This window comes from Malaya genurostris, chromosome 2, assembly GCF_030247185.1.
Source record: "Malaya genurostris strain Urasoe2022 chromosome 2, Malgen_1.1, whole genome shotgun sequence".
NCBI lineage: Eukaryota > Metazoa > Arthropoda > Insecta > Diptera > Culicidae > Malaya > Malaya genurostris.
In genome coordinates, this window is record NC_080571.1 from 164,465,123 (window position 1) to 164,492,616 (window position 27,494).

General features: G+C 39.4%; 2 protein-coding genes across 2 annotated transcripts in view; both read left to right on the top strand.

Moving 5' to 3' along the window:
- Window positions 1-27,494, top strand: part of LOC131427131 (uncharacterized) — a 395,071-nt gene that overhangs the window by 348,148 nt on the left and 19,429 nt on the right. The gene's annotated exons all lie outside the window — the stretch shown is intronic.
- Window positions 22,090-27,494, top strand: part of LOC131428966 (putative uncharacterized protein DDB_G0286901) — a 105,366-nt gene continuing 99,961 nt past the window's right edge. Inside the window, 1 exon segment of the mRNA XM_058593021.1 lies at window positions 22,090-22,119. Within this exon segment, the coding sequence (XP_058449004.1) occupies window positions 22,090-22,119 (30 nt within the window).

Sequence of the window (27,494 nt, forward strand, 5' to 3'; positions counted from 1 at the left end):
TGTCGTTGTATCTTTTGCATAGGTCTATTATTTTATCTTGAGCATTTATTGGTATATTTTTAATATCGATCTGATTTTGCAAATTTTGCAATCGTTGCTTAATTTTTTGTTTAGAATTTTGATTTTCACTTCCGGTTGCTTCATAGTTGCTAGCTGCGAAAATGTCGTTGTATCTTTTGCATAGGTCTATTATTTTATCTTGAGCATTTATTGGTATATTTTTAATATCGATCTGATTTTGCAAATTTTGCAATCGTTGCTTAATTTTTTGTTTAGAATTTTGATTTTCACTTCCTTGAGTGCGAAAATGTCGTTGTATCTTTTGCATAGGTCTATTATTTTATCTTGAGCATTTATTGGTATATTTTTAATATCGATCTGATTTTGCAAATTTTGCAATCATTGCTTCATTTTTTGTTTAGAATTTTGATTTTCACTTCCGGCTGCTTCATAGTTGCTAGCTGGGATTACTTCAATTTTTTCTAGTAAATCGTTTAGAGATATCTGTGCAAAGCTATCACTAGTATTCATAATATTTACATATTGGGCACCAGGACTGATTAGAGCGTTCGAATAATTCACTCCTGGCATTATTTCACCGGATAGGATAACGCTATCCTCAGTGATATATCTTAGTTTAATTTCCTTAATTATTTAGCATCGTGGTGGTATAATGAATTTTTCATTGAATTTATCTCTAATAGGTATTTCGAAAATTTCATTATTAATTTCGAAAGTAATTAGCCATGTTTTTAGGCATATATTGCATTCATAGGTTATTAGGAAATCTCTACCCAGGATTCCGTCTGTGAAAATAGGTAGCTTATCAATAACTATTTGGAATTTATGTGGTATTAAATTATTATTTAGTTTAATATTAGCATATGTGCTGCCTTCGGTTTCTATTTTACCTTCGGTAACACCATTTATAATACAGTTCTCATTCATATGAATAAGCACGTTAGGTTTTAGTGCGCTTTCTTTTAATATAGAAATGTCTGCACCTGTGTCTACAATTAATGCAACCGGTTTGTCACAAACATCTAATTTTAGAATTACGAAGTTTGTATAATTTAAATCGCAATTGTATATTTTCATTGCTGGTTTGCTTGGTTCATTGACCGAGCCTCGATGTGACCTACATTTTGGTTCTCGTTTGTTCTGGTGCTCTGATTCGTTTTGGTTGTTCCATCTGCCTGGCGGCCGACATCTTGAGCACCCGATGTTGCCGCAGAAACGTTTTCCGCATACATCACATTTCTGTTTGGATTTGCGTTGCTAAAATTTGTATTGGAGTTATTTCTCCAGTTGTTTTGGTATTGATGTTGGTTCTGTGGATAGAACCGCTGATTCGGAGCAAAAACAAATTGTCCGTAACCGCACATTTGTTGGGGCATGTTATGCCACTGGTTAAAATTTGGTCGCATTTGACGACCTTGACTTTGATTTGCCTGATAAGGCATTTGCATTTGTTGGTTGTTTTGATTATCCCAAATACGCTGATTTGGAGAGCGTGGCTGAAAAGGGAAATTGAACAACGGTATTTGTTGTTTAAATTGCCGCCCCTCGCCGTTATTTCTTTGCTGAGTGGCGGTTTTGTTTGTTTGCATTTTTGTGAGCAATACTTTTTCTTCGCAGGCCGGGTTCACTTCCAGCACTTTATTTATTGCTGAAGCTAGGTCCGTGTATGTTCCTGCTCGTAAAATAATAGAAGTTTTTTCATTTTTTAGGCCCTCGGCCATGTGTTTTTGATTGCTTCTTGGGTAGCCATTTCTTTTGCTACCTCGGCATGAATTTTTTTCGCTACGTACGCAGCTTCAAGCTGTGTAGCGAGAGTTTCGATTTCGTTTGTAAAGGTAATTATGTCAGACTTTTGTTTGCATAATTTTAGTTTAGATTGCACTGCTCCTACGGAGGCGGGTGCATTTGTTTTTAATTTGTCCACTATGGACTCGACGTTTTCTGGCTTGGCGGCAAATGCGTTTCGTGCTTTGCCTCTTAGTTTTGATAATATGATGCTGATAACTAATTGTTTGTTATCATTTGTGACTATTGTCTTAATAATATCCAGTGCATCAATGCCACTGGTGAGGTTTGTTGGATTTCCATCAAATTCCGGCATTAAAGCCGTCACTGTTTTTATTGTATTTTCCTGATTAGTCATTTTGGTTTTTGCCTCACGATTTAGCTTAATTAATTTCTTTGTCACCCGTTTAAATTTAGGCAATAACGACGGTTTGGCGTATGGGAGTTTAGTGTCTATGATATTGTAAATTTTTCCCGAGAGCAATTTTGCTTCTCGGTTGATTAAATTGAAAAGGTCTGAGTCTAGATTGTTTTCTAGTTCGGTAAGTTTTTCGTTAATTAGAGGTTATATTGTGCAGGATCCAGGTAAATTCCTTTCCGTGGAAAATAAGCCTTGTTTTTTCGAGTTGCTTCTTTTTTGTCGAAGTACGGCCCCTGCGATACTTCTATTTTAACTATTTCTGTTTTCTCGGGCTGTCCAGGAAAAATTTTAATTTCTAAATTTAATGTGTGATTTTCTGCTTCGTCAAAGGTTTTTATGTTTTCTTTGGTTTTAAAAATTTTTGCCGCTTGCCGGTCGATTCCATTAAAATATTCGGCGGCTGCCTCTATTTCTTCAAAAAATTCTTTGATATTTTCCATATTTAACTGTGTACTTTCAAGATTCGTTTAAAAGAAAAAAAATATATAGATATATAAATGAATAAAAATCAAAATCAGTACTTATCTTAGACCTGATTGGCGGTGATCCTTCTTGTTGTCCTCTCCGTGTATATGCGGTGTAGCTTGGTGATGAATCTTCCAGCTGTGTAGATCATCAGGCAGGCTGCTATGATGATTCCTGTCCAGGTTTGGGCGTCGTTTCCAAGCTGGACGTACGTGGTGTTGGTACCGGTCGAGTCGAACCAGCCCATATTGTTTTTTTTTTATTATTTTATAACTGGTTTAGCACTTTTTAGTTTTGGTTTGTTTAGTTTCATCTATTTCGATATTCTTTCAGTTTGTAAAGTAACACACATATTTGTTGCACTTGATTGTTTCTTCCGTTTCGGGGTTAAATCACTGTTTTGGTGTCATTTATTTCGATATTCTTTCAGTTCGGAAAGTAACACACATATTTGTTACGATTTTAAATCACTGTTTCGGTGTTATTTATTTCGATATTCTTTCAGTTTGGAAAGTAACACACATATATGTTGAACTTGATTGTTTCTTCCGTTTCGATTTTAAATCACTGTTTTGGTGTCATTTATTTCGATATTTTTTCAGTTCGGAAAGTAACACACATATTTGTTGAACTTGATTGTTTCTTCCGTTTCGATTTCAAATCACTGTTTTGGTGTCATTTATTTAGATATTTTTTCAGTTCGGAAAGTAACACACATATTTGTTGCACTTGATTGTTTCTTTCCAAGTTCACTATTTTTTAGCTAAGTCCCTTCTTAACTGGGACTTAGCTTGTCGCGCGGTGAACAGTGTCACGGTCGCCATGTGGCAGGTTTCTTTCTTTAACGAAGAAGTCCAGTTCCCTTCTTGGTTACTGAATGAATGTGTCTTTATTTTCTGCATTTTGGTTTTTATAAAATGTACAAATTTTCTCTGTGTACGTGTAGGTTTGACGAGAAGTCTTGAGACTTGACAATTACATAAATCGAAAAGGTTTTGGTAATGATTATATGGAGAAGGCTAGTGTTTAATAAACATCGCTCGACCCGCAGCGATGGCAAGAACAATTGAAGTTATTTATTTTCCTTCGCGCGAGGCGGAAATTCCACGCCAGCGGCGTACATTGTTTAAGTGTTTATATTCATTGCGTCACTTTGCTTGTGCGCTGTAAGCAGTTCAAGTGTTTAAGATAGGAGGACCGTTTTTGGTACCGAGCATAATTTCGGCTGTATCGGTCCACCTCATAAAATATTTAAAGTTTATGATTTGTAAAGTGCCGATGCATCAAATCATAAGGCTGTATGTGCTACGATGTATGGCTGGTTTCCGTACAAAGTATTCTCAAGAAGACGTTTACAATGTAACTACATTGTGTCGAAATGAAATGAAATGAAATGTACTATTGCAATTGTTCTGAGGGTTTAACGTGGAAAACGTGGTGGTTTTGTAATTCCGCCACACCGTTGTTCTACTCTACGTTCACGACAACTACTGATATGTGCGGGTACACTGTGGAGGAGAATCTGATACGCTTGCAGAAGTGTCTAAAAGGTAAAGCGCATGAAGCCGTTAAGTGCCGTTTGATGCATCCGACAAATGTTCCTGGAATATTATCTACATTGAAAATGTTATTTGGCAACCCTGAAGTCTTAGTGCAGAATTTAATCACCAAGATCCACTCAACACCTGCGCCGACAGCGGACAAGTTTGGCATCTTTATCGAGTTTTCTCTCGCTGTGCAAAATCTCTGTGCAACAATCAAGGCTTGTGATCTAGAAGAGTACTCGTACAAAGTTGCGTTGTTACATGAATTGGTGGAAAAACTTCCTGCAGGATTTAAGATAGAATGGGCCAATCATCGTCGCAACTTACCACGTATACATCTTGCGGCATTCTCGGAATGGTTATATGATTTAGCAGAGACAGTTTCACCGATCGCTAATTTGTACGGTAGTGGATCTAAAGCTGCAGTTGGTGTCAGGAAAAGTTCAGCATTTGTCAACGCTCATAATGAAGACAGGTCGAGTAACAAGTGGAATAACATAGTACGTCACGTCGAATCCACTCAATCTGGCAACGATTCGAAGGAGTGCGTTGTTTGTAAGAGCAGTTGTTCAGGTTTGAATAAATGCCAGCAGTTTTCGAACCTTAGCTACAACGCGAGATGGGCGACGGTAAAAAAGTTCGGTTTATGCAAAAAGTGTTTACGAATACACAAAGGGCCGTGTAAATCAAAGCAAGTTTGCGGTAAGAACGGTTGCATCTTTAAGCAACATCATCTTCTTCATAATAGTCACCGGGAAGGAACTTTCGCCCAAAATCACGAAAACGTTGAATCGAAATCGTCATCGGTGGTACGGAGCCCGTCTTTGCGGGAGTGCAACACTCATCATAAGGGAACGAACAAAGGATTGTTCCGCATTGCTCCCGTCACTATCCGCGGTCCAAGTAAATCAATCAAAACTTTCGCATTTCTCAATGATGGATCGTCGCTGACTCTAGTTGATGCGTCCTTAGCACAAGAACTGAAGCTGGAAGGAACGCCGGAGCCGTTGTGTCTTGAGTGGACCGGTAACAAGAGTAGATTGGAAAATGACTCCTTGAAGGTGGATCGTGAAGTTTCGGGAACCGGCCAGGTTCAACGGAAATATCGTTTGGCCGGAGTACATACCGTAGCTAACTTGGATCTTTTCCATCAAACGGTGGATATGGATAAAATGTGTAAGCCACGAATCTTGATCGGAATCGACAACGTAAACGTTACATTAACACTGAAGGGAAAAGAAGGAAAGATGTACCAGCCAATCGCTACGAAGACGCGTTTGGGCTGGATCGTCCATGGAGGTTCAGATCTCGGACATGGGTTTGTAGAACATCACAGCCATAGTGTTCAGATATGTTCATGCAGTGAACGTTCGGATGAAACGTTGCAACAAGCAGTACAGGAATACTTTTCTCTAGATGGACTTGGAATATACAGGCCAGAGAAAGTAATTCTCTCTTCAGCAGATCATCGTGCAATGCAGATTCTACAGTCTGTGTTCCAGATAGCAAACGGGCGATATGAAGTGAGCCTCTTATGGAAATTTGACGAGGTACGAATGCCTAACAGTAAACCAGCAGCTTTGCGGCGTTTTCACTGTCTCGAAGGAAGAATGAAAAAGCAGCCGGAACTGAAGGCTAAGATTCAGGATTATCAACGAAAGGGATACAGCAGAAAACTATCGGACGAGGAGTTGCAAGCATCGCATGAGCGGGTGTGGTATCTACCGTTATTTCCGGTATTCAATCCTAACAAACCTGGAAAATTAAGGATTGTGTGGGATGCAGCTGCTAAAACTAACGGTGTGTCGCTGAATTCGATGTTGCTAACCGGGCCGGATTTACTGACGCCATTGGATTTTATCCTTTACCGGTTCCAAGTATTTGAAGTCGGGCTTAGTGGCGACGTGAAAGAGATGTATCTGCAAATGGGTATAACCAAGAAGGATCAGCATTGTTTGAGAGTGTTGTGGTGCGATGACGATTCTGGAGTACCAAGTACTTACGTGACACAGGTGTTGCCATTTGGAACTTGCTGTTCGCCAAGTTGCGCGCAATTTGTTAAAAACCTTAATGCAAGCAAATTCGAAGGACAGTACCCGGTAGCAGCTAAAACTATCATCGAAAAGCACTACGTTGATGATATGCTTGTGAGTGTCGAATCTGAACAAGAAGCCATCCAGCTAGCTAAATAAGTTAAATTTATCCACGCACAGGCTGGATTCGAGATGCGAAGTTGGATTTCAAACTCATCTACAGTCGTTGACGCGATGCAGGAGAACAACACGGATGAGAAAAGCCTGAATCTAGGAGCTGAACTGGCAACCCAGAAGATTTTAGGTATGTGGTGGAACACGGCAACAGATACCTTCACCTACAAGCACTCAGCTAAACACGATCAGAATTTACTCTCGGGAAAACGTAAGCCTACAAAACGGGAAGTTCTTCGAACGCTAATGGCTGTATTCGACCCCCTCGGATTGATATCAAACGTCATGATTTACTTGAAGGTTTTATTCCAAGAGATATGGCGACTTGGCATCGGTTGGGATGACGTTATACAAGAAGGTCTCAACGAAAAGTGGGAAAGATGGCTAGAGATTTTACCTAAGATGCAGACTGTCAGTATACCACGCTGTTACCGTTCCTTGACGCAATTAGATTCGCAAACGAACATTCAATTGCATACTTTCGTTGATGCCAGTCTATCAGAGTTTGCTGCAGTTGCATACTTACGGTTCGAACGAGACAGCGTTGTGGAATGTTCAATAGTGAGCACGAAGATTAGAGTATCTCCTTTGAAATTACTTTCCGTTCCAAAGTTAGAGCTACAGCTGCAGTTGTCGGAGTCAGACTATCTGACAGAATCGTGAAGTCCTTGTCGTTCAAGGTTGGATCAGGTCAGACCATAGGAGCTATTCGAAATTCGTAGCTTTTCGCGTCGGCGAGATATTGGAGTCTACCGAAATCGCTCACTGGAGATACAAGAAGTCCAAAGAAAACGTCGCAAACGATGCAAAAAACCCGATCATTCTCCCGAAAGATCATCACGTCACGTCACAAGACCGTTTTCACATGTGTGCATTGACTATTTTAGGCCTATTTTAGTGGTGGTTGGGCGTAGAACTGAAAAGCGATGGGGTGTGCTCATTACATGCTTAACAATACGGGCGGTGCATATAGAAATCGCACATTCACTTAACGCCAGTTCGTGCATATTGGCATTGAGAAACTTCATGGCTAGAAGGGGTGTACCAATAAAGATACATAGTGATCGCAGCACTAATTTTGTCGCCTCCAACAAGGAGCTTACAGCGGTTGAAACGGATCTAATGACGGCGTTGAAAGGAATGAATCAAGATCATGTCCTTCAAGAAATTGTCAGCGCAAACACCGAGTGGAGTTTTCTTCCGCCAGCATCTCCTCATATGGGCGGAGCCTGGGAGAGGCTCATACAATCGGTCAAAAGGAACCTCATGGCAATGAAACCAGATCGTCATCCGACAGACGAGATACTTCGCAACCTGTTAACTGAAGTAGAAAACATCATCAACTCCAGACCATTAACGTATGTGCCGATTGAAGATCCAGAAGTTCCAGTTCTCACTTCAAACCACTTTATCCTGGGATCATCAAGTGGACTCAAACCAGCGACCATTTTCGACGACAGTGCAGTAGTTCTACGGCGAGCATGGTGTGCGTCACAAGTTGAAGCGAACGTCTTTTGGCGGCGATGGGTTCGGGACTACCTCCCAGAGCTAACTAAACGTACGAAGTGGTTTGGAGACGTCAAGCCGGTTCAGGTGAACGATGTCGTCCTCGTAGTAGATCCGGGACTTCCGAGAAACTGTTGGCCCAAGGGACGGGTCATCTCGGTTAACACGAGCAAGGACGGTCACGTAAGATCAGCAGCAATGCAGACTCAGGATGGCATCTACGAACGACCGGCGACAAGGCTAGCTGTGCTAGATGTTCGACGCGATGAATAGTAAACCAGGGATCTGGTGTACCCGGGGGGAGTGTCACGACCCCTCGGTCGGCGATCTCACTGTGTATTGCTCGGTCTACGTTTGTAGTGTTTTCTACATTCTCCGACACTAGCTCTCGGTCAAGAACTAGACGTCAAAGTTAGTGAGACTGCAGTTTCATCAAGTACAGGAGAACAGTTGAATTGAATGGCGGCAGTTATACCTTTAGAGTTCATTACACGTGTGTTTAATTTTCAAGCCTGATCTGAGTTTTCTTTAGGTTGGGATACAATTAGTATCTACGTGCAGGTTAACCTTAAGTGCAGTACAGTATGGTACTACCGTTGATGATAAGTAATTTGAAATAGGAGTACTAAACGTGAGTATTTTTGAACTAATCTGAACTATATTGAAACTCATACTTATATTGCGCTCCCAGGAAATTTTTAATATTAGTGAAATACACTTATTTGAAATCCGGAAAACTTCTATTTCGACTGCCAACAACTAAACTGTAAAAATAAATGTTTTACCTTTTTTATATATATAAAAAATAGGTATAGACCTAACTTTAGAAAAATTTTCCGAGGCCCGGATGGCCGAGTGTCATATACCAATCGATTCAGCTCGACGAACTGAGCAAATGTCCGTGTGTGTCTGTATGTGTGTTGTCAACTAAGAGGTCGAGATCTCAGTGATGGCTGAACCGATTTTGATCAATCTAGTCGCAAATGAAAGGTCTCCCCGTGGTTTTGAGATCGGATGTTTAGTTTTTGAGTTATACGAAGTTTTATGTATGTATGAAAGTATCTGTCACATTTGACCTTGAAAACAGAATATAGACTTAGATTTCGCTATCCAACAAGCCATAGATTGGTAAAATCCGTCCAGTTTTAACGGAGATATCGATATTTTTGTGCAAGCGACTTTTCCCCCTATTCCAACAGTAGGAATTTTGAGCGCTTGGGAGCAACGTAAAACACGATTTTTTATACTCTTACATACAATTGTTTCTAAGTACCAAACAAACTGTGTACAATATCCTTTTTCATGACATTTCATAAGCTTCGGACCAGTTTTAGCACGGTTCGTTTTTGGCAACATAATTGTTCGAATTTACAATAAATAAATAAACTGCATGAAACATCGAAATTTAGTGTTATCTCGAAACAAAATTTTTTTGAAAAAATCAACTTTCTGGGACTTGAAAAATTTTCATATTTTTTCTATGTCCCAAAAAGTCGACTTTTTCCAAAAATTTTTTTTTCGAGATGACACTAAATCTCGACGTTTCATGCATTTTTGGCATCAAAAATTTCATGTACTCCCCCCTATGGTGATTTTTCAAGATATATGAAAATTCCACTAAGTGGACTAAGAAGGATTTTTTTAGATTAGCATCACTGATTACAAATAGGCAACGCAAATGTCAAGCACTAAGTTGGAAAAATGATGCTGACTGTGTGACATAAACACTGAAGCATGCTTTTGTGAACTACTCGAATCAATCTGAATGAATTGGTTTCGAAATTAGTATCCGAAATTATTTAATAAAATTATGAAATACATTTTCATGAGACTGTTATGAAAGAAGAGAAAGGCATTATCACACCACTAGGTGGATTAAGAAGGGTTTTGCCTTTCTCTATAGAAAGGTATTAGAATTGCTGGAAAAACCGACTTTCGAACGGAGCCTCGGAGACCCATAGTGTTATATACCATTCGACTCAGCTCGACGAGATCGGAAAATGTCTGTGTGTGTGTGTGTATGTGTGTGTGTGTATGTGTGTGTGTGTGTATGTATGTGCACTTTTCGAAGATATTTGAACGCGCTCAATTTTCTCAGAGATGGCTCAACCGATTTTAATAAACTTGGGCTCGTTTGAAAGCTACTGTCGGGCCATTGATCAAGTTCGAAGATCAAATGGCTGTGTCTTTTGGTTCCGGAGATATGATTGTATAAGTGACGTAACCGACAAAAATCGTGCTATTTGAACGCGCTCAATTTTCTCAGAGATGGCTGAACCGATTTTAACAAACTTGGGCTCGTTTGAAAGCTACTGTCGGGCCATTGATCAAGTTCAAAGATCAAATGGCTGTGACTTTTGGTTCCGGAGATATGATTGTATAAGTGACGTAACCGACAAAAATCGTGCTATTTGAACGCGCTCAATTTTCTCAGAGATGGCTGAACCGATTTTAACAAACTTGGGCTCGTTTGAAAGCTACTGTCGAGCCGTTGATCAGGTTCGAAGATCAAATGGTTGTGACTTTTGGTTCCAGATATATGATGGTATAAGTGACGTAACCGACAAAACACGTTGATTTTTACCGCTCTTATTGACGATTATCGGCTAGCATGTGCGGACGATTGTTACGACATCATCGCTCTCTCTGAAACGTGGCTTAACGGAAATACGTTATCCGTTCTAGGGTACGGATCTAATTACGAAGTCTTCCGTACTGATCGTAGCATTCGTAACAGTCCCAAGAGCATAGGAGGTGGAGTACTTATTGCGATACATCGTCGTCTGAAGGCTCAGCTGGTTGAAAACACACCAGGATTTTGTATCGAGCAGGTATGGGTGCGCATAAAACTACTTGATTTCTCACTTTTCGTTTGTGCGATTTATCTTCCTCCGGACCGTTGTCGTGACTTACAGCTTATTAATGCACACATTGAGTCGTTGAACGAAATTTCGTCTGCTCAAGCGCTGCCCATTGACGAAATCATGATTGTCGGTGATTTCAACTTTCCCGGCTTACATTGGTGTGCCACTGCCGATGGATTTTCGTTTGCTGACCCCGTATTATCAACATTCCATATTGGAACTCTGCTCGACGGGTACAATCTTAATTTGTTACGACAGTTAAATAATGTCGTTAATGAGAACGGCCGAATGCTCGACCTCTGCTTTTCCAGCAAATCTGACGTCGCACCCAGGATCAGTGCTGCAACATTTCCTCTTGTCAAATCTGTTCGACATCATCCTCCGCTGCATATTATTCTCGAGACTAAACGTTTGTCCAGCAACTGTGACGCACTTGCCATCATCAGCTATAATTTTAAAAGAGCCGACTATACTAGCATGACTGACTTCCTATCGAACATCGACTGGGATGAAATTCTTGACAACGATGATGTCAACGCCGCTGTTCAGACCTTTTGTAATGTTTTGATGTATGCGATTGATTACTTCGTACCAAAACGGTCCAGACGAAATTCTCGGAATCCGCCGTGGCAAACTGTCGAATTAAGACATTTGAAAACTTCCAAAAGAGCTGCTCTGAAACAATATTCCAAACATGGTGGATATGTTCTGCGAAATCGTTATGTGAAGATAAATCAGATATACAAAAAAACCGCGAAGCGTTGCCATGCACGTTATTTAAATAATATACAACGTACAATGAAATCTAACCCGAGAGCTTTCTGGAAGCATGTTAATGAGCAAAGGAAAGAATTCGGTTTGCCATCACAAATGCAATTCGGAGATCGTATTGGTTCGTCTACTCAAGAAATTTGCCAGCTGTTCTCGGAAAGGTTCGCAAGTGTTTTCTCTTGCGATTTTCTACCTCCGCAGGAAATAGCACGCGCCGCGAATAATGTTCCTGTATCCAATTATGCTTTGCACTCGATCAATATAGACGAGGAATCGATACAAACGGCAATCGTTGGTATGAAGGCTTCCACCTCTGCAGGCCCAGACGCCATACCAGCAGTCATCTTAAAGAAATGTTCAACCGGGTTAATTGCCCCCCTTTGCCGTTTATTTAATATGTCACTAGCTACGGGAGTATTCCCCAACTTATGGAAAGCTTCATTCATGTTTCCGGTCTACAAGAAAGGAGACAAAAGAGATATAAACAACTACCGTGGTATAACTTGTATAAGCGCTATCCCCAAGCTGTTCGAAAAAGTAATACTGACTCCAATTTTCAATCATTGCAAGCAGTATATCGATGATTCCCAACATGGGTTTATGCCTAAGCGCTCCACAACCACCAATCTATTATCCTTTACATCTTACGTGACCAACACCATGTCAAATGGTTTTCAGACGGACGTAATCTATACCGATCTTTCCCTCGCCTTCGATAAAATTAACCATGACATCACAATAGCAAAACTGGATCGACTTGGTTTTGGTACAAACGTCCTTCGATGGATACAATCATATCTCAGGAATCGTCATCTTGTGGTTAAAATTGATGATTGTACTTCGGAAGAATTTGTTACAACATCTGGAATTCCGCAGGGGAGCCATCTCGGCCCTTTGATCTTCTTGCTGTACTTTAACGACGTTAATTTTTCTCTGGAAGGACCGCGCCTATCTTTTGCAGATGACCTCAAGATCTACCGTGCTATTCGCACCTTAGAGGATGCGACGTTTCTTCAGCGACAATTGGCAATCTTTTCGGATTGGTGCAAATTGAATCACATGACCGTTAATCCAGAAAAATGTTTGATCATAACGTTTACGAGAAAAAAAGTGCCTTTGAAATTTGAATACTTTATTGAGCGATTCATGATTGGTAGATCGGCGTGCATCAAGGACCTCGGCGTTTTTCTTGACGAGCAGTTAACATTCAGGCAACACACCAACTACATTGTGGCTAAAGCTTCTCGCTGCCTTGGATTCGTGATGAGAATGGCTAAGCATTTTACGGATGTTTACTGCTTGAAATCCCTATACTGTTCACTCGTTCGCTCTACTCTGGAATATTGTTCAGCTGTTTGGAACCCTCACTACCTCAATGGCGTTAATAGAATCGAGTCGATTCAACGTAGATTCGTTCGATTCGCTCTTCGCCGTTTACCTTGGACCAATCCTCATCAACTACCGAGCTATGAAAGTCGCGGATTGCTAATCGGTCTAGACACACTGCAAGTAAGACGGGAGCTATCGCGTGCTTTAATGATAGCAGACGCTTTGACTGATAGAATCGACTGCCCCACTTTGCTCCGTGAAATCAACATCAATGTTCGTCCTCGAGCTCTCCGCAATAACGCTTTTCTTCGACTTCCTTTACGCCGCACTAACTACGGGATAAACGGTGCGATTATCGGCTTACAACGGTCATTCAATCGAGTGTCATCTGAGTTCGACTTCAATCTTTCACGGCATAAAACAAGGCCCAAATTCTTACATAGTATTAGAATTAATCATTAGGACCACATCGTGTCTGTTGATTTTACAATAAATAAATATGTAAACCAAATGAGCATTTTCCAGTTAAAAGCAATTCCATAATTATATTGATTTAAACTACTTGGGTTTAAATTACTTGGCTTGAAAATAAAGACTGGAAGAACATAACAACCATATACCATTCGAAACAGTTCGTCGAGATAGGCAAATGCGTGTTTGACAAATAATTTCACTCAATTTTTTTCGGAGATGACTCAATCGTTTTCTACAAACTCAGATTCATACGAAAAGTCGTATGCTCCTAAACAAGGTTCCTGAATTATGTTTGGATCCGATTTCTGGTTCCGGAACTACATGTGGAATGTGGCACATCTGATATGTGAAACGAAATGGAAATTGTTGACCCATTTTTCTCGTAAATGGCTGAATCGATCTAAAATTTAAATGAAAAGTTTTAAGATCATGTAAAACATCTTGCTTTTCAGTCAGATTCAACTTCCGGTTTAGGGGATACTGGATGATTAGTATAAAAATGTCTATTTCACATAAATTAATCAGGTTTAACGGGTTTACAGATTTGGATAACCAAATAAACTTATTTCAGTTTTAGTGGTATTCAGTTTTCGATTCGGATTTAATTCGCACTACGATTTCTCAAAGATGTTTATACTGATTTTCAAACATTTTGGAACAAATGCAAACTAAACAGCTACTCAGGAGAATTTACCTGACTTCGGCTAAAAAAATTTTCGAATTCCGGTTCCAGTATCGAATCGTTTCTCAAAGCTCAATCGTTTTCTAAAAAAAGCCATATCTACGAAGACAAAATTAATTAATAATATCCAATTCTGACTTCCGATTCTGGAGTTACAGAATGATGAATTTTTAAAATTCAAACAGGCCCTAGAAGTACCTTAAATTACCGTAAACTCTAAAAACAACTTAGTCCAACATATCATGGAATGTTCAATCGATTAGATTGATTTTAGATTCAAATTCGATCCGATTCGCAGTTTCGATATTACAGAGTAATGAATGATTAAAATCTCAAATTACCGCTTAAATCGACGGTCATTAACATAATGTCATGAGAACTGAAACACCGAAGAATATTCATGCAAAAAATACAATGCGGATTGATCAAAAAAAGGTATCATCTCACTGCTAGCACGTGGATTGAGCACGTTATTTTCCAAATATTTGGAAAGGTTCCTGACCTAAGAGAAATATTGAACAACATCGACAGTGGAATAAGAAGACTCTTTGAGCGCTTTTTCAATACTAACGAAGGAATACCATCCGGTCTAGCTTTGGAAGATGATTTCATCTTAATACACGCTTTTTCAATCATAGCAGTTGTTATGAAAGGGTGAGAACTAGTTGGAGAGCGGCTAGGAACATTGATGATAGCTTTGAAATCTGATTACTTGAAAGAATTTCATTGGAGAATACACTGCTGGAATGTAGTTGAAATAAGTAGCAAATATCAGATATCGCCGATGATTCAACGTGGTTCCAAAATCTTCTAGGGTTGATTTTTAGATTATTTTGTACTCTAAGGAGGTGAGCATCGTATAACATTCTGTTTAGTCGCGGTTGTTGAAGCGAAGGCCGTTTAGATAATTTCCTTAATGAAGACCGTTTAGCGCATTTCCAACGTTTCAAGGTCTGATTTGCCCATGGGGGATGTATCGGTTCACGACGAATTTTTTTTGGTATAAATTGATCGATGGAGTACGAGATTACATGAGACCATAACATAGTAGCAGAGTTGCAGTCGCCACTAGAAAAATAAGTTTTTTCAGTTCAACGACAGCAGAAACTGGTTCATAGCATCGAAATTTCCAGTTTTGAAATCGTAGTATGTTTTGAAATATTCCGAAATGGTATTGAAAACAACGGACGTGTCTTCTGGTATAGTGATTTGAAGGGGAGGGTGATGGCGACAAGTTTTAAATAGTGGAGAAGGGGCAACGGTTACGGAACACTTATCCGATAATTCATAACTGACTGGTCCAGAAGCCGATTGTTGCTGTTGTAATTATCGTTCAGCTGAACTAACCCGGCTGTGTTGTAATCGTCCAGGAGTCGTGATGTAATATTCGTTCTGGAAGAAGATGTAGCATCTAGGTGAAGATATTTACAAGAGTCGTGAATCCATTTAATGCCAGGTTGATTAAAGTCTTCCAAAATAACGATTTTGTCGTTCAAACTCATTCGATCGATTATCGACACAAGTGAAAATAAGTGTTGTTCAATCATGTCAGAATCATTCACGCGAACAGGCGGAAAGTAAAGCACACACATGTAATATAACGTATAATGTAAGAACAAAAGAGCAATCCAAACTTGCTCAACATTGTCACAATTTGAGAAAGTTACTAAGCGCGAATTGAATTTGGAGCGACAGCAATAAAAATACCTCCGCCGCTCGTTTTACAACTGTTTGTTTCGTTACGGTCTTATCGGTACACGGAGTAGGAACTATCGAAAGTCTGCTTGGATAACGTGTTATCATTCAACCAGGTTTCAGTGAAAGCATAAATATCGTAAGCAGCATCGGAACAGGCGAGATAGTAGTCAACAAGAGAGCGATTCATTCCATCAACATTCTGGTAATAGATATTCAAACCAGTGTATCTGCTACTGCCTGATACGGTGTCGGAGATTGTGAATAGATCGACGGTGTGCCGGGGGCGATTTGATGAAGAAGAATTGGTGCGGTTTGCCTAATGAGACGAGGAGCGGGGGGAAGCAGTCGAGGTGATTGAATTGGCGTGCTGGTCATATGATAGTTTTGCGATCGTTTGGGTAGGGGTCGAGAGGAACTCGGTCGGCGAAGGGGTAACGATTGTACAGCTGATTTTGCTCTACTTTCGGATTTGCGCTATAAAAAAGAAGTTATTGCCACTCCATTTGGCCAGAAATTAGAAGATAACATAAGTTGCTCAAAAGCCCTCGGAACACTTAATTTAAACGAAATAAACGACAGTGGCCTATCCTGGTGCTGACTAACGAGCTTAAAGTACAAAATGTCGTTACGTTTGCAATTAGGTAGATGTTGAATATAGCTAATAATGTTCTCTTCTGTTTCACTAGGTAAAAACTTAGTTAGAGAGTACCAGTTTCGATTGATTATGTTGCTTGGTGTCTGGTTTGAAATTACTAGAAGAGTAGTATTTTGTGTATTAATTTAGGCCTGCGTGCTATTGATGGTGGGTGATGGGCTAGGCGTAGCTTTAGAATTTATTTGTCCCTAACTTTTAGGAGCTATATGGAACTGAATGGGGCCTACATATGGAATGTTTGAGATAACAGATATGGGTCTAGAGCCACTAGATGATACCATAGTGTTTGTAGCATAGGAATTTGTGTAATCCGATTGCGATGATATGAATCGGTGTCGTGGAATAGAATTCATTTGCGATTTAGGTTCAGCGAGTTCATGGCCATGGAATGTACTCACTGTGTTGATAGTGCTTGCTGAATTTGTACTGGTCACAGAGGCGATATCGGTTGGCGGTGGTAGTGGAAACAGATTAACAGCTCTTGTAGTTGGTGCAATATAGCAATTTTCGCAATAAAAATTCGCAACAATATTTAATATCGTATGTATCAGAGCAATATTTCATATAGCAGTGAATTACACAATTTGGCCCTTCAGAATGCCGGAAATTAATTCCGTACAACATTATAATAGTTTCTTTCACTGAAATATGCTAATCCGAAATGGAATAATCGACATCAAAATTCTGTATATTATGTTTATGAAAAAAATTGTCACCGATAAGCCAATCTTTAGTATAATCGAACCGTTACAATTCTGGAAGTGAAGAAGTAAAAGTTGAAAAAATTCACACTAATACGAAGGATTATCATTTTTATGTCTATTCACGTCATCCACTTATGTCTATGACATTACTCACCCACCTTTTTAACACAGAAGTGACATATTTAGGTCATAAAATCTAAAAGCATCTTACCAGACAGTAGCACTAACTTTTCTCGGAGCTGGCTGGAGCGATTTTCACAAACTTAGATTCACATGAAAGGTCTTGTAGTCCCATACAAAATTATTGATTATTATTTGGATCCGACTTCCGGATCCGGTATTAAGGGGTAAAATGTGCAAAAAATTGCGAAAATGAATGACCAAACTTTTCTGGTTAAGCCGATTTTCACAAACTTATATTCAAATGGAAGCCCTTATGGCTGGAGCGATTTTCACAAACTTAGATTCAAATGAAAGGTCTTGTAGTCCCATACAAAATTATTGATTATTATTTGGATCCGACTTCCGGATCCGGTATTAAGGGGTAAAATGTGCATAAAATTGCGAAAATGAATGACCCAACTTTTCTGGTTAAGCCGATTTTCACAAACTTATATTCAAATGGAAGCCCTTATGGTCCTATGCAAAATTCCTGAATTTTGTTTGGATCTGACTTCCGGTTTCGGAGTTATGGGGTAAAAAGAGCAAGAAAAAAAAATATGTGTACTGATCTTTCTCAGAAATTAACCGACTGACTTTCACAAATTTAGATTCAAATGAATGGTCTCATGGTCTTCCACAAAACTTCCGAATTTCATTTGTATCCGACTTCCGGTTCGGGATTATAAAAACGGCAAAAATTTTTATACCATCACTTAGAGGGGCAAAGCAAAAAACGAAAAAAGAATCTTAACTAACCTCAAAACTACTTCATTCGATAGTCCTTATCAGTAGACGGCCAAAAAACTGATTTTGGCTATCCTGATACCCAGTTTCCGATTTCGGAGGCAAAGGAAATGGTGGTCATATTTTCTCTAATATCCACTTACTTTTCTCAGTGATGATGGTTTAAACAATTTTCACAAACTTAGGTTTTAATGGAATGTGGTCTTGTTTTTATAAAAGAAACTTTTTATTCAGGCCTATTTGCGTACAAGTTTTACGTGGGCGATTGAGCTGAGTTTTTAGCTAATTTTTTTGTATTGGATCTCGTTGTCACCCTTTTTCTAGTGGGAGAGGAGCTTCCATTTCCCTCCTGCGAGGATTGAGGGGCAGTTTGTTCGTGGTTCGTCTCGTCATCTATTGCCGTAGTATTGTTGTTGGTTTCGTTGCTAGTTGCTGTAGATGCTCCTTGTTGCACATTGTTTGCAGTTGCTGGTTGGTTGGATGGTAAGCTGTTAACTGCAGCTGGCGTACTTTGTTCTATAGGGGATACTTTGGATGGTTTCGTTGAAAGGGGTACTTCACTGTTGTTGGTGACTGTCACAGGTGTACTGGAGTTGCTTGGGGTTGGTGTGAAGGAAGCATCGTTGTCCTTTGGTGTGGTTGTCTCCTTGTCCAGTTTATCACATTGTTTACCGTAGTGAACAGCTTTTTCGCAATATTGACATGTGGCCATCTGATTGTCATAGGTAACAAGTGATTTGCACGGGATTCTTGTATCCTGACCGAAAGTTACCTAAGAAGGTATAGGTATTCAAGCGCATGCGTAACAAACGTACGCCATTTAGAATACTGGGGAAAAATTTCTTCCACTTTTCTTTTTCGATAGAGAGAATCTCTTCGTATTGGGACATAGTTTTACGAATATAAGGATCGATGACACTTGAGGAAAGATCATGCACGCGCACTTCTATAGCACTATCTTCCATATATACTGGAGTGTTGTACTTAACGTTTTCGTGCTCCACATAGTGCACATTATTATTGTCTTTTGCAAATTGAACTGCATCCAACTCTTTATCAAACTGGATGTAAACAACATTATTTGTCTTATTGCAATGAAGTAATTGCACACGTTTAATGTCAAGATGCATTTGCTCCTTAAGTAAACCTTCAAGTTCTCGTATCGAAGGTCGAATTTTGCACTGCCTGAAGTCAACAACAATTGTATTTTTTCGTGTTGGCGGTAGCTTTTGTTCGTTTGGTTCACTCATTTTCGAGGTCGTTTTATTGTTCACTACACAATACTGTACTTGGTTTCTTTCGTCCCGAACATACGCGGTTTGGTTTATCGACTGACTTGGATGAGATGTGAAAGCGAACTGATCCTGTGGTCTTATACGGAATTCCAGAAATTCATCCGGATCCGAAATCTGCTTCACGCGGGCGAAACAGAAAACGTGAACAAATTTAAATCGACCAAAAAACGACTCCAATTGGTATTCATGATCAGTAAATGATCAACTAAACCTATTCCGGTTAATTTCTCAAGAATCGAAGAGTTCTATTTTGAAGAATGCCTAGTAGTATATATGATAGTATGTTTGATATGATAAAGGTATCCTTACACCACTAGGTGGATTAAAACTGGTTTTTCGATTACTGATGACTCGGTAATTCATGAATCCATCCTGATTGTTTTTGACGAGCTGACAGAAAAAATTTCTGCTGACAAGTTCGGCAATAATTGACAGTTCACAAATTTGGATTCCCGATATTTTCAGTAATTATACATTTTGACGAGACGATTACCTAGCACTCAGCTGTGCAAATCTCGGCATTTTACTATACTTCATCACTTTCGAATGTTGGTTATTACTGGAATAGTAAGGAAAATGTTTGTTGTGATCGTGTCAAAACATTCGGAAGAGAAACTAAACTTACTTACTTGATTTTTTTTATTAGCTCTAACCTCTCTATTCTTTTTATAAAAATGTTTCATATATTGCAAGGTTTAATGATCTATAGTAATAATTATTTGTGCCACCCAATATTTCATAAAACTTAGCGCCTTTTCTCCAAACACTGAACAATTTACAAATAACACCACCGAAGTTTAGCAATAATCTTCGCAAACTACAAGAAAATTTAAAAAAATATCATAAAACCCCATCGAGGTCATATAGGACAACACAGATTGAACCTAAGATTACGAGAAATATATACATGGAAATACATGAAAAGTTCAATTGCCAATTTCATTAAGGCCTATGAAATTTGCAGAAAGAACAAACCCACGCAAGAAAACAAACATTCTCTACAGCATATCATCCTTAGACAATTGGTTCATTGGAAAGAAATCACAGATATTTCAATGAGTTTCTGCGATCTTCTATCAACAAACATCAATCTGACTGGGATGATTGGTTACAGTACTATGCATTTTCATACAACACAACACCACACTCAGATCATGGGTATACGCCCTACGAGCTAGTGTTCGGCGTAAAAGCAAAATTACCACAGGAATCATATCCAGACAAAAACAAACCTATATATAACTTTGACTTGTACAATAAAGAGTAACAATATCGACTGCACAAATCATACAAAGTAGCAAACAAACATCTGATACAACAAAAACAAATTAGAAAATCGACAAAAGATCATCTATACAACCCAATAGAAATATATTTGAACGACATTTTATTTAGGTCCATTCAAAATAACACAACTACAAGACCGAAATTTCGAGATACAAAATTTACAATCAACATCAAACCATAGTAGGAGAAGTTATACTCAGTTTCTCCGAGAAAAACTGTAAAACTCGGTTACTCTAGCTTTAAGAAAATATATGTAATATACATCAGAATTGTAATATCCTAGAACGTGAGCGCCGAAACATGTTACCTGATTTTTTTTTGACACCATTCTTCAAAAAGGGGGATGATGTGATATGAATATCTATTTTACACTCACTAACTTTCCCAAGTAATCAAAATTAACAACTTTCCCACGAAAACCAAAATCCATAAAACTACACGCCCTTTAACAAAAGTCTCGAAAAATCCCTCCAAGGAAAAACCATAAAATCCTAGAACATATCATAAAATATATTTCTTACCATCAAAACTAACTACATGTATAAATAAAAATCTTACACGTCCTCGGTCTCAGTAACCCAGATCCCAAACCTAAAAAAACGTTTCGCCCATAAATATGAGCAAGCAAAAACCTTAAGAACTGTTTTTGACATAAAAAAAATTCAATTATATTTATTTATTTATTAATTTATTTATTTATTTATTTGTTTATTTATTTATTTACTCTTTTATTTATTAATTTATTTATTTATTTATTAATTAATTTATTTATTTATTTATTTATTTATTTATTTATTTATTTATTTATTTATTTATTTATTTATTTATTTATTTATTTATTTATTTATTTATTTATTTATTTATTTATTTATTTATTTATTTATTTATTTATTTATTCATTTATTTATTTATGCATTCATTTATTTATTCATTTATTTATTTATTTATTTATTTATTTATTTACTACTATTGTGTCCATCGGATACAAGATCTAAATGGACAATTAGAGTGGGAAAACCCCATTTGAGAACTGTTCGTTTGTCATTCTCAAACGGGCGCAAAAACCACTATCTTTTCAAAAACATAAACGTATGTAATAAAACACAATGTAACTTAAAGCTAGTATCAGAAATGTCACTAATAAAATATCTTAAAAATTCAAATCACAGTGGATCGTTTTAGTTTTTTCGCGAAATGACTAGATGATTCACTAAACTCGAAAAGATCCTCAACAGCGGTGAAAGTTCGAATGGAAGCAGTAATCGGTTCATTAAAGCCAAAACGAGTCATGTGAAATCTCTGCTGAAGCAGTGTTGTATTCCGCAGTGTCTTATTCGCTATTCGAAAATTTACATCAGAGCGTAATTCAGGAGCATCAATTTCCCCATTGATCAGTTTTGCGATTAATAATGCTTGTTGGATTTTTCGGTTCCGATGAAGCGTATCGATTCCTAATAGTTGACATCTATCCTGATATGGGGGCAGATTTGCAGGATTTTGCCAAGGTAAGTTTCGTAATGCCAGACGAACGAATCGTTTTTGAACTCTTTCAATGCGTATGCTCCACGAAAGTTGATAAGGAATCCAAATTACTGAAACATTTTCTAGAATAGGCCGGACAAGTGAACAATACAAAGCTTTCAAACAATGGGGATCTCTAAAATCCTTGGTGATTTTACTGATAAAGCCCAATTGACGTAATGCTTTTGAGATGATCTGTGATCGTTGTAAATCAAATGATAATTTTTCATCTAGCAGTATTCGAAAATCGCGAACCTGGGTAACTCTAGTCAAGACTGAGCCATCGATGCGATAGTCAAATTTAACAGGCATTTTGCGATGTTGATTATAAGTTTGTTTCGACTACACCAATCTACGAATGATTAAAGTGCATTTTGCAACCGCCAACAATCCTCCACAGCGCGAATAACGAGGTACAATTTCAGGTCGTCTGCATATGTCAGTTTGCAATCAGTTCCCAAAGCAAATGAGACATCATTGAAATATAACACGAAAAGCAAAGGTTCTAAATTACTGCCTTGGGGAACTCCTGAGTTGTTAGAGAAAAGTGATGATGAACTGTTGCTCAATTTTACTCGTAGAACTCTCCCGGAGAGATATTAGCTCAACCAGGACACAAGATGGGCGGAAAATCCGAGACGAGATAATTTGCTGAGAAGTATTGTGTGGTCAATTTTGTCGAAAGCAGCTTTTAGATCCGTGTAAATGACATCTATCTGAGCTTCAGCTTGCATGTTGGCAATACACTTTGAAGTAAGTGTTAGCAGATTTGTTGCAACTGATCTTCCTGGCATGAATCCATGTTGATCGAATGAAATATAATTCCTTGCTCCAGCTAATATAGCACTACTCACAATAATCTCAAAAAGTTTCGATGAAGCGGAAAGATTAGTTATGCCACGATGGTTTACAACAATACGACGATCGCCATCATTGAAAATTGGGCAAATGTAAAATTGTTTCCATATCCGCGGGAATTTAGCTTACTCAAATGATCGAGTGAAAATAACACTTAGTGGTCCAGCTAAAGCGTCAATACAGCGATGTAAAATAACAGCAAGTAAGCCATCGGGCCCAGGAGAAAATGAGCTTTTAAGTTGTTTTTTGCAGCGCATTGGACCATCACCGAGGTAACGATGAAAGTGTTTAAGTTTATCATGTCAACTGGAACATCCGAAACAGCAGCTTCCGTATCGCTACTTGAAGTGAAACTGCTCGAAAAAACACTAGCGAAATGTTTGGCAAACAGCTCACACGATTCCGAAACTGGCACAGCCGTCTCATTGCCAAGAAATACATTCGAAGGTACAGATGAACTTTTTCTTCAGTTCGTACCGAGTACTCAGCGCGATCGGTTCGTTTTCTCTTTCTCTCCGTCTCGTGCGTGCGTGGTATTATACTTCCCGTGCGCTAACGAAATCGCAGCGTTCAGTAAAACACAATTAACCTTTGTTGAGCACCGACTGCTCTTTATTACGTTAGAAAACAAGCCGAATCCTATTCAAATAGGAGAAATTAGAGTCTCTTAAAGTCTCATCTCCGTAGTGGGATCGGACAACCACCATTTGGTGGCAACACTAACTCCAAATGACGCTAGACAAAACTACACCAGACGGTGGCGGAGGACCGTACTCATTACATAACCTACCAGCGTATCTAAACAGCAGTTTAACAAACAATTACAATAAACCAACAAAAAGCTCCCCACATTTTTGTCTACCTCTGTCATCACCAACTAGCACATCATCGACCAGCCAGACAACGATGGACCATGTGGCGCTCTACATTCCCTTAACGGCCGTTGAGGGAACAAGCAGGAGAACCGTCAGCCACGATAAAACAACACCACCAAAAACATTCATTCCTCTCAGCAGTAACCAGCAATCATCACACACAAGACATTCAAGAGAAATCTCTGGCGTTCCGGACTTTCTCAGCGCCCCCGCGTGGCGGGGGGGGGGGGGTCGGCGAGGGAAAGACGACTGCCTACTACCACACCTCCCAACCAAATCCTTCGAAAACCAGACATCCAAAGCACCCACCGAGAGCCACCGCGAACCCAGCCCGATACCCGGCTGCTCATGGTACAAACCCTATATCAGCAACATACAGAACGACGAGCAAACAAACGATGCATGCATCCACATCACTGACCAGCCAAATTGGAACACCTGCGAACCAGCCACGGACTACAAATCGGTAGAAGAAACATCAAACGGGCCCAGAAAGCGCAATAAAAGGAGAAACCCGATTTTGCCTCGGAACCATACCAAGCCATACATCAACACCAACAAAGAAAAAAAAATCCCTTCCAGCTCAAACTCCGACCGATCAACCTCATCACATGCGCGAAAACACTGTACACTGGCCGTGAAATGGAACATCAACGGCCTAAGGCCAAATCTAGGCGACAGATGATCTAGATGATGACATCACGCATCGATCCTCTCTACCTTGCTATTCAAGAAACCCACTTAAGAGACACCGACCCATCTCCATGGCTGAGCAACCGATACCTATGGGACCTCAAAAGTGGAGCGAAACAGCGATCACTTCCCAATCTAGATAACTTACAGTTCCACACCCCCATCCACATCACGACCCAAACGATGGCTCTATGACCAGGCCGACTGGGCTTCCTATGAAGACAACATTTCAGATATGCTGGATCGCGACCGTCAATATTCACCGGAGCAACTCTCTGAAATCATAGTCCGTGCGGCAGGAAGCAGCATACCTAAAACTCGAGGAACTCCGCCGCACCGCAAAAGTGACACAAAGCCCTCCGAACACTGAAAAGAACCGCCCCAAACAACCCACACTGGGAGGAAAGATCCGCAGAATACAAAAAGCTCCGAAACCAAGCAAAGAAAGCTGTAGCATCCGCAAAATCAGATAGCTGGAACGAATTTTTGAACGGGATTAGTCCAGACACATCGACATCAGAAATGTGGCGAAGAGTAAACGCGCTGAGTGGTAAAAGGAGACAAAACGGATTCTCCCTTATGGCAAACGGGAATTTAATCGTTAATCCAAGCCAGCCTCTCGTCTAACGAATCCCTTTTTAGCACATTCATGAAGCGAAAAATAGAATCTGAAATCACCCCCACCTCATTCGTATCAAACTCGAGACAAGCATACAATCAACCCTTCTTGGCTACCGAACTAGCAGCCGCACTAGAAGCGGTACGCAGTAAATCAGCAGGCATCGATGACGTCGGTTACCCTTTACTCAAACATATGCCCCCAGTAGGAAAACGAGCACTATTAGATGCCTTCAATTGAATCTGGGAAGGCTCTCCCAAACCGGATGCTTGGAAAATAGCGGTAGTAGTCCCCATCCCCAAAAGATGCCAAGGAGTCATATCTCCAAGCGACTTTCGTCCAATCAGCCTCTTACCTTGTTTCGCAATAATCATGGAAAGACTCGTCAACCGTCGTCTGACAACCCTCCTTGAAAAACGTAACTTATTGGACCGCCGACAATTGGCATTCCGGAAGAGACTAGGCACTAACATCTACATTGCATGGGTAACTGCATCAACAAAGCACTAGCAGACGGCTCGCACATAGACATCGCAATTTCAGATATTGCCAAGGCCTACAATACTGTTTGGCGCGCAAGGTGTCCGACGACAATTGCATCAGTGGGGAATCCGAGGGAATCTCGGTGTTTTCCTCGAACAGTATCTTAACAAGCGAAACTTCAAAGTTCTTCTTGGCACCTGTCTAGCCAATTTAACGAGGTCAACGGCGTACCGCAACGCTCAGTACTGGCAGTCACGCTGTTCCTCATCAGCATGAACTCCATGTTCGCGACCCTACCTAAAGGCATACACATATTCGTCTACGCAGACGACATCCTACTAGTGTCTATCGGAAAAACAATTGCTCGCACAAGGATAAAACTACAGTCAGCAGTCACGGCCGTTGGCAAATGGGCCTGCTCGGTAGAATTCAACATCTCCGCACCAAAGTGCGTATATACACATTGCTGTGCATCACAGCACCGAGCTACGAATAGACCGATAAAACTAAACAGAGCACACATCCCTTTTAAAAAACAACCAATTATACTAGGGGTAACGATCGACCGGAAACTAACCTTCAAGCCTCACTTTCAGAAGGTAAAAAAGGACTGCGAAAGCAGGAAAAAGCTGATACGCACTATCACCTCACGTCACAAAAAATGCAACAGACAGACCGCACTACGCATCTGTCAGGCCATCATACAAAGTCGGGTGTTCTACGGCATTGAACTAACGGTAGGTGTTGGCCGAGTGATGAAAATTACGAACGTTAAGGAGCAAGACTCATTGCAAGCGTATGAGTAATGTCAGCAATGTGTGCGTAAAAACAAATTTCGGCGCTTTATTTCCTGATTTAACACAATGAATCTTCCAAATGGTTGAAATTGAATCTTCCATATGGTCATACTACTTTTAATTGCAATTCAAGAAAAGCGAAAATCGTAGTCTAAAACTTTTCCGTTTTCCTTAAAACTGCTCGAGAAAAATGATTTCAGTTTCAGCTTACTTCCAATGACACATTTGATTAGCAACAAATACATTCCTATATGAATTTCCTCTTGCAGAAATTATTGCGATATAAAGATTTACGAACCTTCTATAAGTAATCTCGCAAAAAAGAAACCTTTAATTTAACACGCGAAAGGTAATGGATATGGAATGTTGTCGTAAAACTATTTATTTTTCCGGAAAACTGCTTTTGTAACAGAAAATATCTAGTTTTGTTTATTTTGTGTAGCGCAATCTAATAAAAATGCATTGAAGCAGAGTTGCTAACTTTTTTATTAAAGAATTAAAATCTACATTCATAAAATGTAAGCAATTTTCCATCAAACGTTGGTGAGAAAAGGATCAAAACTAATACTTCATCCAAAATGTCAGGCTTATCATTCATTTGAGAATAAATTATTGAGAAAAAAGAAAATTTGAAACTCAATCGTGCAAGCCACTTTGATAAACTCGTTGCACTGCATATATGAATATATAGATCTATGACATACGTACCAAATTAAATGTACGTAATACACAAATTACCAACACACTTGGTTTACTCTTGATCCTTAACAGCATGTCGTAGACGATGCATTTTTCGCTGATATGAGTTTCGCTTACGTTTTAAGTGTCGTAGTTACCAAGTGCTTCAAGCTGGGGTCACAGGTGGTCCCAGGCGAGGTACATTTTGATCAAGCCAGTTATTTATTTCAAAGCAGAAGATTTCTGCCATAACATCAACTTCCCTGGTAGCAAACAATAAATCCCAGTCTACATTGCTTAAATAAACGGACAAAGCAGAAAAATCCACCAACCGATAATTCAATGGGCGCATGGCA